The sequence below is a fragment of the Galeopterus variegatus genome, unplaced genomic scaffold, assembly GCF_000696425.1.
Source record: "Galeopterus variegatus unplaced genomic scaffold, G_variegatus-3.0.2 Scaffold3628, whole genome shotgun sequence".
Classification (NCBI taxonomy): Eukaryota; Metazoa; Chordata; class Mammalia; order Dermoptera; family Cynocephalidae; genus Galeopterus; species Galeopterus variegatus.
Window position 1 is genome coordinate 148,214 of NW_007729739.1, and position 14,400 is coordinate 162,613.

A 14,400-nucleotide genomic window follows, 5' to 3' on the forward strand; every position below is an offset into this window, starting at 1 on the left:
GCCCCTTTACCAATTTCTAGCTACCCCCCCCCACTCCCCTTCCTCCTTTCCCACCTCTGGTAACCTTAGTTCTGTTCTTTTCTTTTGAAAGTTCAATGTAGTATTGTGATTGTTGTATGCTTCTTTTTTTAAAAAAAAATTATTTGTTTACTTTTATTTTTAGCTCTTACTTATGAGTAAGGACATGTGGTATTTCTTTCTATGCCTAGCTTATTTCACTTAACATAATTTTCTCTAAGTTCATCACTGTTGCTGTGAATGGTAGAATTTCCTTCTTTTTTATGGCAGAGTAGTATTCCATTGAGTATATATACCACATTTTCCTTTACCAGTCATCTAACAATGGATTTAGGTTGGTTCTAACTCTTGGCTACTGTAAATAGAGCTGTGATAAACAAGGGAGTGCAGGTATCCCTTGGACATGATGATTTCCATTCCTTCGGGTATACACCCAGCAGTGGGATTGCTGGATCGTATGGCAGTTCTATCTGTAGTTGTTTGAGGAGCCTCCAGACTGTTTTCCATTGTGGTTGTTCTAATTTACAGTCCCACCAACAATGTATGAGGGTTCTGCTTTCCCTGAATCCTCACCAGCATTTGTTATTCTGTCTTTTTGATAACAGCCAGTCTAACTGGCATGAGGTGATATCTCAAGTGTGGTTTTGATTTGCATTTGCCTGATGATTAGTGATGCTGAGCATTTTTTCATGTGTCTGCTGGCTGTTTGTATGTCTTCCTTTGAGAAATGCCTATTCAGCTCCTTTGCCCATTTTTTAGTCAGTTTATTTGTTTTTTACTGTTACCAACTTGTGACAATTCTGAAGGGTGATTCCAGCCTCAGAGCTCCCTGGGGGTCAGCTGAGGCTTTCATTGATGCTGCATCAGAGCTCAGCTTCTCCTTCTGCCCAGTCCTGCTCCCTTCTCTTCCCCTCCTGCTTCTTTCCCTTCCCTTCTCCTCCCCTCCCCTTCTTTTCTGCAGGTGTTGATCCCAAAAGCACTTCCTAACAAACTTCTGTCTCAGAGTTGCCTCCCGGGGACCCTGACCTTTAAAGCTATATTAAAGAACCAAAGAAAAATAATTAACAATAAAGAAGGAGAGGCAGACAGACTTAGGTGGCCTGTCCCCTGTGCTATCCTCATTCCTCCTATATATACTCCCATTGTGGGTCTTCTCACACCACATTATCCTTGCCTCTTTATCTTTCTGCTTCTCCAGTAGATTATAAGCTCCTTATGGGTAGGAACCACAATGCTTTATCTTTGTACCTCTACAGGACCTGGCATATAGTAGGGGCCTAGTGAGTGTTGAATAAATGAATTAGTGCATGCTCAACTGGACAAAGGAAGCTTTTAAAAAGATGAAAGATGCTAAGAAGTACTTCTTTAAAGGAGTGGGCATTTTCCCAGCTCCTGATACCCCAAAAAGAGGTATGCTGAAAACTCTGGTGATACCCCTCTAGTCCCCCTCCCCATTTCACCCCATGTATGAGATAGTTCAGGTAGGAGGCACTGTGCCAAACTTGCCCAAACTCCCCTCCTGGGCTTACTTTGGCAGGTGGGCATAGAGTCCCCGAGGCTCCATCTGCCATTGGCCTGACAGCGGATGACCCTTTGGCCTGTATAGTAGTAGCCAGGGTCACAGATGAGCATCAGCTGGGCCTGGAATTGGTACTGTGTCTCAAAGATGAGCCTCCATCGACCATGCTCCACGCTGATGCTGCTGATATCTGGACAGGTCACAGCTGGGGAAACAAGGAGCAAGGAGGAAAGTAATTAATTAATTATGAAAGATATTGCAAGAGTCCAGAGCTGGGAACTGGGAGACCTTAATGTAGTAATGATGAATCCAAGAATCTCCAGGTCCCAGGCAGGTTGGGGAATGAATGAAGTGGGTTGGGTGGGAAATGTGGCAAACTGGGGAGTGCAGATCTGCCCCCCAAAATGGGGAAGTGGTGCCCAGTTAATGGTGATTGTGGGATGTGAGAATACAAGTTCCATTTGGTCAGATCTTCATTTTTCAAGGGAAGCCAGAAATCTGGATTTTTTTGTAAAATTTCCTGATTTTAAAATAATGGGAAGAAATTCAATTCTTTTTTTTAAAGTGCAGTGTAGGCCAAACATAACAGAATAAAAACCTATACCTTCTGATGGAATATGGCCCTCAAGGCTGCCAGTTTGGGACTCTGATCTAAAAGTTGTCATTTTAGAGTTTTGTGATCAAGGGACATTAATGCAAACTTTGACAGTTTCTGCATCTAAAATGTACACTGTGAACAGGAGTGAACAGGGTCATTCCTAAGTTCTATGGTGGTTTATGGACACATCTAAAGGCACGATGGACTATCATTGCTTTGAGAGCAACTTCAAATGGGATCCCAAGTTGGTAGATGACACCACCTACCCGTCTCCTTTCCCTGAGTTCCCCAATCTCCATGTACATGTTTTTTCCTCATTACTGTGCTTTTAGCTCATGCCTTGCAGGAATCTTCTCAGCTGCTTACCCAGCCCCTTCTCACACCCGCCTCCACTGTCCAGGGACTCACGGACACACTGTGGGGGGACATTGTGGTTGCTCCACAGGCCTGTATCCAGACACTCTGCAGTGGCCTCGGCGCCTGCCGGAAGGTGGTAGCCTTCACTGCAGCTGTACACTGCCTTGGTTCCCACTGTGTACTCCTTGCCAAACACCATTCCATTCTTAGGGGCCTCAGGAAGACCACAGGAAAGAGCTAGCAAAGGAAAAAAATTTCATGAGCATTTCTGCTTCAAGATGGTGTTCTGAGAATATAGCTTTATCTTTCTTCTCCCCCTGAGATCCTAGTAAAATTATAGTAAAAACTAATAAAAGGGCAAAGACTCATAATAAAAAAGAAAAAAAAGAGGATTATCAACAGAGGAGATTTCAAGAAAAAAATCTGGGAGATGGACTTAAGATAGAAGTGTGTTGATGGATTAAGTGGAACAGAGAAGCTGCAGCCCAAAATATATGGGAGGGACCCTTAGGGTGAGAATTTCCTTTCCACGAATATGGTGTAGAGGAATTCAAGCACCTCCTCTCCAAAGAAAATAGGGATTTCTTTTTCATTTAAGGGGCGTGTGCGTGCGCACACACACACACACACACACGAGCTCCCTTGAGAATTAGGCCTGCTATGGTGGGGTTGGCATCCCAGAGGAAAACTCTTTTAATTCTAGGATTTAAGTCCCCTCTGCCAAAGGGCTTCCCCTCTGCCTTCTCATCTCTGCCACATACTCAACTCAACTTCTTATTCATGGGATAGACCTAATGTGCAAAAATGTCTTTATATAATAACAACCAAGGTAACCTACCTCTGTTACCTGGAAAAATGAACCTATAGCCTTTGCTTTTTAAATATAAACAATCAAGGATCACTATACATATGAAAAAAACCCAGCAGTGTGAATGAGATAAACAAAGGTAAGATTAAAAAATGGAAAAAAAAAGCTCCTTTAGGAAACAGATTAAATTCAGAAAATAGAGATAGATAATCTTTATACCTCTGATTAGTAGTATCTTGAGAAAGACAAGGTGACATATGGTACTCATAAAATGAGAACAGAGTGCTTTGAAAAAAGAACAAAAAGAGAACAAGGAAGAGCTCTTTTAAGTTAAAAATATGTTTGCCAAAAAAAGCATTAAATAGAAGAGTTGGAGGTTAAAATTAAAGGAAACCTCCCAGAATATGGACCAAATATAGAGACACCCAAAATGAGAGAAAAGGACTGAAAACACAGAGGATCAGTCCAGGAGGTCCAAAATCCAACTGTTCCGAGCTCCAGAAAGAGAGAACAGAGAAAGCAGAAGCGTATCACAGATGAAATATCAGAGCCAAAGAGACACAAAGAGAACCGTTCTTAGACACATCACATGGGATGTCAGAAGTCCAAAGACACAGAGATGGTTCTACAAGATCTGAGAGAGAGAAAAAATATGCCACCACTCTGAAGGGATGAGAACAGACGGGTGTGGACTTCCCATCAGCAACGCTGGGTGTTCAAAGACAATGGAACAAAGCCTACAAACTGCTGACGGAAATGATTTCTAACCTAGAACTTGACCTAGTCAACCTACCAAGCAATGTGAGGGCAAAAACAAAGACATTTTTATACATTTAAAGACTCAGAATTTTTGCCTCTCATAAATCTTTCATGAGGAATTTACTTAAAGCTGTGCTGTACCAAAAAGAGGATGAAAATCAAGAAAGGGCGAGATACGGGATGTGAAAAATGATAGAACTAACTCAGGAGTGCAAAGAAAAGGAATCTCGAGGTGACAGCTCAGGAGAGAAATGTGTGCAGCCACATGGCAGGGCTATTATTTTATAAGGAGGAGGGTCAACATTATGTTTATAGGAAGAATATACATAACTTAGGCAAGAATAGATGGCTGTCTTTAAAGAAATTAACATCTTCAAACCATACTTGCCCGTAGTTCAGGACCTGCTGTGGATGAAGAGATTAGTCAGAATTGAGGTATCCACTACTGTCTCTTATCTACCTCTCCCTCCGGCAGCTAGTCTAGAGCTCAGACCTCCCTCACTCTGAGCCAGAATAAACTTGAGCAGAGGAAAATCCCACGCATATTGGCCAACAATGATCCCCGATGCTACTGTAATTCCCAGAACTAAGAAGAGGCACTGGCTGGGGCTCCATTATGACATGGGGAAGGGTGGACTATCCAGAGGGAGAGAGGAGATGGAAGAAGGATTCAGAGGCTGGACATGGGACCAGAAGAGGAGGAGGATCAGGAACAGACAAGGAATGAGGACACAGGAGAGCATTTAAACAAGAGATTCTTCTGATGCCTAAACAGCAAGCCTTTGAGCTCCTTCAGTGGTCCTACCTCATTCAAATTGTCATATCAGATCAACTAACTGCCGTGCTTCCTAAACCTTTTGCAAAGAAATACTTCGATCCCCACTGACATGTTGCACGGACACTTAACCTGGAGAGAGCCAGAGAGAGAAGTGGGCGGCCACTTCTCACCGACCCTGCTCCGTGGTTAGAGGACAGAAGATAACTTCCCAGCCTGAGAGACTAAAAGCCTGAGTATTATGATCTCCATGCCAAACAGTGTTCCTCAAACCCAAGAGGTAAGAGGGATGCTTCCTGTGGGTAGGAGAGGAGGGGATATGACCACAAAGTATTTGAAGGTAGTGGTGGAAAGAGATCTCTGTGGGAGAGACTATGGGGAGTGAGAGGAGGGGCAGCGGGAAGGAGAGAGAAAGCGCCAGGAGGCACAGAATCTCTAATGGTGGTGGAGAAGTCATGGTTTGGAAGCAGCCATTGAGAACTGGAAGAACACCAGGACCTCCTGGCCCTGAGTTATGTTGGAAGTGGAGGAGGGGAGGAAGTAACAATCTCCACTTGAAAGGGCCACAGTATACGCCCTCAGAGGACAGGCACAGTCTGCATGGAGGAAGTGAAGAGAGCCTTCTGGGTAGTGACCAAGGGTGTAGGCTTGTTGCTCCAGAAAATGCAGAGGGGGTGGCCGAGGGGGACAGCATCGGTGGGAAGCTTAGGGTGCAAGATGAGCGGACAGAAGCCTAAGGGGGGCTTAACTTTGAGTGGTGACAAGAGATAACAGAGAGGCTTGGTAGGATCCAGCTGGAGCTCTGGAATAAAGACTTGTCTGTGTTGATGCAGTTAGAGACATGGATACTGAAGCCAAATGACGTTTGCCACTTGTGGACTGTCAGTTCTTTGTGACCTTTGCTCAGGACTTATAATAGAACATGAATAACACACTGTTTATGTTCTTTGGGAAAGTGTAGGCACATGCGAGAAGGTTGTGAGGATCAGAGATGATAGATGTCATTAAAAGGTACCTCACCACACTGGGAACCAAAGAAAAACAAAATCAAAGAGCAATGTTATTTCCTGTTTTTGTGTATATAATTGGCAAAGTTTTTGCCTTTTTTAATGCAGTACATAATGTTGAGACTGTGGGAGAAAAGACAACTTTCACGTGCTGCTGGCGGAAGTATAAATGAGGACAAACTTTCTGGAGGGCAATAAGTATCAAAAGCTACACACTTTGCATGTGTTATGATTCAACAACCTCGTTTCTACGAATTTATTTTAAGAAAATAAATATAGATGTTTGTAAAGATGTAATTACAAGTTTACAGTAGCAAAAATATAGAAATTCAAATGATGATACTTAGTTTCCCATAATGCTATGCAATTATTGAAAATAATAAGGAGGTGCAGGTATTTAAGTATGTGAAAGATGTAACAAAATATTAGAGAGCTTTGTGCATTGATGAGCCTATTTTTTATTTTATTTTTTTATTAGCATATTCATTATTACAAATCATACTTATTCATTATGCCCCTTATCCAATCTCTTCCCAGCCCCCTCCCCCCTCTAATAACCACAGATTTGTTCTCTCCTTCCCATAGATTAACTTTCTCTGTTGATTTGTTGCCTAGATGATCTGCCCAGTACTGAGAGAAATGTGTTCAGGTTCCCCGCTATTATCGTACAGCAGCCGCTGCTTCTTTTACTCTGGAGTGTGCTTTGTGGGAAGAGAGGATCTCTTCTTTTTTTTTTTCTTTTTGGTCTCCACTAGTGACTCTCCTTGTGTCAATGCAGTTGAGAATCTGGTGTGCCATCTTCAAGGTGGCTGTGACTATGGCTTTAGCCACTAGCCGCTTTTCTGGCAGTGGTGGCAACTGCAGTGACTATGGTGGGCCACCTGTGTGGAAATGGTGTTTTTGGTGTGTTCTTTATCTCATTGTGGCTGGATTTGGCTTCCCCCTGCTCCTGCCTGATGAGCCTACTTTTGAAATCAATATATGTGAGCAAAGGAAATGTGCTAAAATGTTAACAGTGGTGATCCCTGGTGATATAGGATGATAGGTCATTTTCACCTTTTTCTTTTGCATTATCTACAGTTCCCCCCCCCCCCAAGATTCCTAGTCTGAATGTATTATTACTTTAAGGAAGAAAAACCTCATACTTTATAAAAGATAATGCATGCAAACTGATTGGTACATATCCAGTGTTTGATCAACTCACTTGCTCCGTGAGCCCAAGTCTGAGCATCCCCTCTTCCGGGAGCACCCCCTCAGCTGTCCAGGAGGAAGTTATCCCCTTGGCAGCTCTGGGCTCCCATAAAACTGTTGCTACTCCTGCTATAGCACTTCCTTCCTCTGTCATTGTGCATTTATGTGCCCACATACCTACCTCCGCCATGGCTCTGAAAACACTGAGACTGCTATGCATATGTCATCCCCAGGGCTCAAGCTGTCAGGGATACTCAGTAAATGTTTGCTGAAAGAACAGATTAATTTTCCATGGGGAAGCCCACACTGGAAGTGACTGGTCCTGGGACAAGCCCAAGATGTGAGTGGGATCCAACCACCCTGTGACACCCTTCCCGCCTGCTCCTCACCTTGACAGAGAGGAATGGCCTCGCTCCACAGGTGGTAGCCCTGGAGGTGCCGGGTACAAATGGCCATGCTGTGTCCCACCAAGCGGTACCCGGCATTACAACCAAAGTGTGTGGAGCCGCCGGGCTGGGTGCTGGTCTGGCCCAGGACGAAGCCGTGGAGTGGAGCCCTGGGCAGGCTGCAGTAAGGGGCTGAACAACGAGACAAGGCTCAGGGCACCAAGTTCAAGTACGAAGACAGACATGGTCCTTCCTGTAGGCCACTTCCCCTGTCTCCTCCCCCCGTTTGCTTGTCTTTGCCACCACCAGGTCCTCTGCTATTTAGGACGGTCTGAGAGGTTGATTTTGAAAAGCAGCTGGTCAGTTTAGTAAAGCCAAAACAAGACAAATGAAAATGGAAAACCACGTGAAGCACTGGGTCCCCTTTGCAGCCTGAAGGCAGCACTGGCTGAACAGCTAAGTCCAGGTGCCCCAGTCCCCTCAGCTCCCAGACAGACCTGGCGGTAGAAGCCAGCAGATTTGGTTCCAAAAAGGTGTGACCACAGGGATATAGATATTGAAGCCAGTTAAACCTGGGCTTGAGTCCTGTTTCCTACCAGGTCTGTGACTTGGGACATGTCACTGAAGCTTGTTTAGCTCCAGTTTCCTCCTGGGTAAATTGGTCTGGTGATACCTGCCTCGTAGGTTTTTGGACAATTTAAATGAGACCGTGTCTGTAAAGGCCCCAGCACAGCACAGGGCATGTAGTGCTCAATAAATGGTCGTTCTCCTTCTTTCTGTTGTGTAGGGGAATGGGATGACAGGGACTCATGGCAATCCAGGACAGAAATGTCCCTACAGTGCTAATTTCCCTTCAACATGTGGCTTCAACTCATTTCATTTATTTACTCAACAAATAGATACCAAGTGTCTCTTATGTACCAAATGCTGTCCTAAGTGCTAGGAATGAACAGAACAGACAAAAATCCCAGCCTGCGAGAACTCACTATACAAACCCTGCTGGGGATCCTCAGTTCTGTGAGGCCAGGAAAGAGGGATGACTAGAGGGCCACGCAGAACACCCACTTCGTCTGCTCTGGGAGTCCCTGGCTGGGTCTCCTGGCAGACAGGGGTGAGGCAGGATGAGGGTGCAGGTTTCTCTCACACCCTCCCATGGGGAGGTCCTCTGGCCCGTTATTGGTGATCACATCCCTCTGTGGGTGTTTTCAATACCTCCCTGCCAAGCCTGATGTGTGGCCTTGCTCCTGCTGTGCCCTGTGGCATTGTACCTACGTGTCTACCTCACTCAGGAGCAAGAATTGCAGTTATGAAAATATACTAAGTCATAGTGATAGACGCATGTGCAAATTACATGAGTCTACTGTATTTTAACTATTAAGTACTCATTGATGCACCGTGTAATTAACTCCCTTTCTACATGGCATGTGTATTGTAATAACAATTGACTCATTACTCTCAAACATGTTAGTCTTTAGAACATCAAGGGAATGGCAATTCTTAATGGCTTTTAGATCCTAGTTTAGCAAACAGTGTAGTGAACTGCTACTAAACGGTTGTATTTCCCTTTTATGTGAGCAGCTGCCAAGAACTCAGCCTGACTCTCCTCTGAGAGATACCTGAAGATTTCTTTTTCATCATGAGAAAACTGAAGGAACTAGTGACAGAGCTGGTCACTGACCCTGGGGCACCCAGTCATGAAGCCACCCCCCTCCTCTGTGTGCAGCAGAGAAAGGAGAGTCTGGGTGGGCTTTGCAGAGGAAATGGACTCTGATAGTAAAGATCCACCTCCTCCCAGGCACCCCTCAGTGTCATCCGGTTGGGCATCCCTGGAAGCACACCCAGGGGTTCTTTAGGACTGTTCAAATGTGCCCTCTAAGTCTGGGCTGGCCTTGCAAGTAGGAGGCCTGTGAGAAGAGCTGGACTGAGACCAGTGGTACCTCTGGCAGGTTGTAATTTGACATCCCTTCTGACCAATATTCTTTGAAAATTTGCCCAACATTTGTTTAGAATGTAGACCAATGCAGCCGGGGGAAAGAGTGCTGAAGAGGAACTTAAGCAGGGAACAGGGGCACAGTGGAGCCCCCCAGGGTCATAAGCAATTCATTTCTGCCTCTGAGCTGGCAGAGCCCAGCCAGCAGCTCACTGGATCCACCCCCTTCAAAGTGGGCATCAAGCAGCTTCTCAAGTTTTCTTCCAGCCCCAGACAGTCATCCCCGAGATGGGAGTTCAGATAAATTCAATTTTCTCCATCTCACTGCACTCCCAGGGATATCGTTGTGTTCCGTATAGACTGTTGCCGGGGTCAGCCATCTGGTGGGCCTGGCCTTTGATGTGACTCTGACCTTGGGATATGGTTTGTGGAGCAGAAGAGAAGCTCCTGGACCTAAAATACAGCCCGTCTTTGCTGCTTGTCTAACATTTGCCAGCTAGCGACCCATGTCCTAGGGTTTTCTAGTTTTAAGGAACTTTTATTAACATGTCCTATATTTCCTAAAGGGATAGGAACACCTTTAGAAATCATCAGATCATATATAATAATTAAGCTTTTCCTAAAGACACAGCTGGCAATTTGAGAAGAATAGAGAGAAGAAGTTAAAAGTGGGGAAAGGACTAGAAGAAGAGGAGGTAGGAAAATGCCAAGGACCACTGGTTCAGCTGTGGGTAGGGAGGTTTAGAGGAGGAGACAGGCTCCCAGTCCCCACAGAGGAGCTTGATGCCTTGATGAGAAGCCGGTCCCTGGTTTCTTTGGGTGTTCTGGGTGAGCAACTTAAGGGGCTCGGGGCCAGGGCCCTTCTCACGAGTCCTCATGTTTTACTCACCCGAATACCGAATCTTAAAGCCCTTCCGATTGTAGGCATGGTCAGATGACCAGCGCAGGTACACGGAGTTGCTTGAGCTGGTGACAATCAGGGGAGCTGAGTAATTCCCACTGAGGGCTTTCAGTAGAGGACTCTGTCCTGAGGGTCCTGAAGAGAGAAGGACGCAGTATTACAGACCGTCATGGCGATCACAGACAGCCTCCAGGGCTCAGGGGTGGCGTAACTTGTTCAGAGGCAGCAAAACCCTTAGTACATTCCCTTCTCTCTGCATCTGCAGGTATTGCTCACAGTGCTCTTTCCTCCGGAGCCCAGCTCTAGGGCAGTGCTCTAGGACGTCCCTGCCTACCTAGAGGGGTTGACAGGTGAAATGGAATCTATTTGCCATTTTGGGACTTGACCAGGGTCAAGTGGTTGGTTAATGGAAGAGCTGATTTTCAAACTGGGGACTTCTTCCTGTTGGCCACCCTACCTTTCTTGTGCATAAAAGCAGCTCAGTGCCTGCCATATAGAAACAATATTTGTTGAATGAATACATAGCAATAACGCTAGAGGAAAACGTCATGTTTCAGAGTCATAAGTAACAGAGCCCCCCAATATTCCTTTCCAAGGCTCTTCAAGAAAGGCCTCCCTCTTCCCTTGTTCAGCCTTCAATGCCTGGGATTGCATCCTGAGGGGCCCATATAGAAACAATATTTGTTGAATGAATACATAGCAATAACGCTAGAGGAAAACGTCATGTCTCAGAGTCATAAGTAACAGAGCCCCCCAATATTCCTTTCCAAGGCTCTTCAAGAAAGGCCTCCCTCTTCCCTTGTCCAGCCTTAAATGCCTGGGATTGCATCCTGAGGGGCTGGCTCAAGCCAGGCAGGATGTAAAGCTGGATAGTGCATAATGCAGGATTTCTCACCCTGAAAAAGGCCCTGAGTGAAGGTTCTAGTATGCTGCTGAGACAGCTCTTAGAAGCTTGGAGAAAGTAATGGACTACATTATACAGAGGAGAGTCATCAGAACTGCTGTAGCAAACTGTGAAGGGAGGGCTCAACAGGCTTGGAGAAGTGGTGCGTAGAACAGGTCTCTTGTGGAAGAGCGGAATGCCTTCCAGCTGACTGCATTCATCTGCAGGGCCTGGAGGACATTCAATTGACTACAGAATAAAGAGTGCACTGGTGAGGGGGTGAGCTCCAGCATGAATGACAACCCGAGTAACGGCTGTCCACAGTAGGCTGAAACCGAGGCGAGGAGATGCTGTCACGGAACCTGTCACGGAACCTAGCAGCAATGGGGATGAGAAGACCCCAGAGTGCAGAGGCCACCAGGTGGAAGCATTTAGTCGGGAGCTAGGTTAGCACAGTTACTAAAATTGCAGCCTAACCTGCAGGATCTATGGAGATGGCTCAGAGAACACGTTATTCCTAAGGGCAAGATAGATGGGCAGCCAAAGAGGGCTGCCCCCAAATTATAAATACATGAACAAAACATCATGAGTAGATAACCAGAGGGTGAGGAAAGCCACCCCCAGGGGACAGCAGCAATCCCTTGCCCAGTTTGCAGACCTGAGCCAGGTTTCATTTCCCATTCCAGAACACTTGGACTGAAGGAGAGACAGGGTCTGCGCAAAAGAGGACCCTGCAAAATGACACCAATTGTACATAGTAGTGATTCCTCCAGTTCTTCCCTCCAAAGACCTACCACTATTTACTCAGATAACTGAATATTACAGAAAATGTCAGGTCCAGATACATCAGAGACTGGGGTACAGGGTGTGAACTGATGCTGCTACCTGGGGTTCCCAAGCACTAGGGCAGCTGCTCTGTTACAGCTGGGGTGTGTGAGGGTTGAGGAGGGTAGTAAATGGAGTCCTGGCCCAGGCGCATCTCACAGCACAATCTTAACCACGTAGTGGCCTTGACTGTAGCAGCTGTGCCAGATGCAGGGTGTTAGAGCGGGCTAACATAGTCTTGGTTATGTGGAATGCAGCTATAGATCTGGTGATGCATCCTCTTCTGGACCCATCAGAAAGGAGGATCAGAAGCAGTTTGCATTCACAGGAGGTAGACAACAGTGTATATTCATGGTTCTGCCCCAGAGCTACGTTAATTCTCCTGCTGTCTGTCATGATACAGTCTGAAGGGATGTGGACCATCTGGACATCCTGCAGAACACAGCATATTGGTTCATGATATCGATGACATCATAATAATTGGATCTGATGAGCCAGGGGAGTGATTAGCGTAGACGCCTTTGCAAGACACATGTGCTCCAGAGAGTAAGAGGTAAATCCTACAAAGATTGCAGTGAAATTGTCAGGGTCCTGTGGTCCGGGTCATGCTGAGACACTTCCTCCAAATGAAAGAACAAATTACTGCACCTTTTCCCTCCTGCCACCAAAGATGCAGCACAACGTTTGGTAGACCTCTTTGAGTTTCGGAGGCAGCATACTCTTCACTCGGGAATACTGCTATGACCCACTTGTTGGTTAACCTTCAGGGGTGCTAGTTTTGAGTGGGGCTAGAGTAAGAAAGGGTTGTATAGCAGGTCCAGGCTGCAATGTAAGAAGTAGTTTCGGAGGCAGCATACTCTTCACTCGGGAATACTGCTATGACCCACTTGTTGGTTAACCTACAGGGGTGCTAGTTTTGAGTGGGGCTAGAGTAAGAAAGGGTTGTATAGCAGGTCCAGGCTGCAATGTAAGAAGTGCTGCTGCCTGGGCCATACAACCCATCAGATCCCATGGTCTTGGGGTTTCTGTGGTGGAGAAAGACATCACGTGGTGCCTCTGGCAAGCCCTAATAGGAAGACTGCATCATAGGCTCCTGGGTTCTGGAGCAAGTCCACACCATCTGCAGCAGAGAACTACAGCACTGAACTAACTTACCATCAAAGATCTCAAACTCATCATACTGCTTCTCGCTGAGGAAGTACTCCACGGTGAGGGAGATGTTATACCCGGGCTCCACTCTCACCAGCCAAGAGCAGGTCTGGAACTGGGGGTAGCTCCCAGGGTAGCTCTGACTCAGGATCACACCTGTGGAGGCTGTCAGAAGCTCATTCGTTGGGCAGTGCACTTGGAGAAAGAGAGAGAAGTAGCAGGTACATAGGGTGAAGGTGGAATTAGGGTCACCACATTTGCTTTTCCCTGGTGCAGAAGACAACCATTGGAAACCAGTACTACTGAAAATCAGTACCCACCCACCCACTCCTCACTTGAGCACCCATTCATCAAACAACACCCACCATGTGACCTCTCACTCCATGGGGCAGGGACTGAGCTAAGACCTGGAAATAGAAGAGGAGGAAAACAAGGGTTTTGTCTGGGAAGAATTCCAGGCCGGACAGAGACATGGCTCAGTGCAATTACCTTCACATATCGGGGGTGGGCCTTCAAACTGCAGGTAGGTTCCAAGTTTGCAGGTCAGGATTTCACTCCCCACTAAGGTGAAGCCAGGAAGACACCTGTAGCGTACAATGTCACCTGCCAAAGAGAGATCAACTTGGAGATTCTCTGAGGAAGTCTGGGAAGGACTGATCAGCACCCCTTAGTACCTGGAACCCACTTCCAGGCAAGACAACCAGTGGAAGGTCATGTTCTGTTCAGACTTAAATAATTAGCTCAACTCCAATTGAGTGGCCCAGACCAATGCTGCTTCCCTCTCACGGCTCGGCCTTGTGAATGTTTTCGTATTCTAAGAAACTTTATACTGTCTTGCATGATTTATTTGTCAAAAACATGCGGCTTGCATCACAGAAGAAAACCCCTTTCCTGGTTCCTCTTCCTCAGTATGGCTAAAAGGAAGCGTGATTGTATTATGGATGCAAACTCAGGTTGCAGAATGGCAACGCTCTTGCACGGGGCCCACTGTTTCTCTCTCCGTGGACAGGAGGCAGAGCTGAGCCCCTCTGCCTAGCCCCTCCCCGCCAGCCCGGGGCTCACAGTCCTTGCTGGTTTGGGAGGTGGTACCTATGTTGAATTCTTCGTTCTCTGTGATGACTTCAGCGTTAGGGAGAATGGTGGGCGGAGGGCACTTGGTGAGTGGATAAGCTGAAAAGACGAAAGCGGACAAGTCAGGGTACAGCATCATTTTCGGGCAGTCATTCATTTAGCTTTCACTTTCCCATTCCTCATTCACTCACATAACAGATATTAGTGAGTATCTATCTGTCCA

The 14,400-nt window shown here is 46.3% G+C and overlaps 1 protein-coding gene across 1 annotated transcript in view; it reads right to left on the reverse strand.

Moving 5' to 3' along the window:
• CSMD2 (CUB and Sushi multiple domains 2) overlaps positions 1-14,400 on the reverse strand; it is a 122,166-nt gene that overhangs the window by 57,387 nt on the left and 50,379 nt on the right. Inside the window, exons 18-24 of the mRNA XM_008585596.1 lie at positions 14,196-14,276; positions 13,596-13,709; positions 13,113-13,301; positions 10,238-10,384; positions 7,422-7,610; positions 2,544-2,729; positions 1,548-1,742 (exon numbers count right to left, since the gene is read on the reverse strand). Of these exons, the coding sequence (XP_008583818.1) occupies positions 1,548-1,742; positions 2,544-2,729; positions 7,422-7,610; positions 10,238-10,384; positions 13,113-13,301; positions 13,596-13,709; positions 14,196-14,276 (1,101 nt within the window). The remainder of the gene's footprint in view (positions 1-1,547; positions 1,743-2,543; positions 2,730-7,421; positions 7,611-10,237; positions 10,385-13,112; positions 13,302-13,595; positions 13,710-14,195; positions 14,277-14,400) is intronic.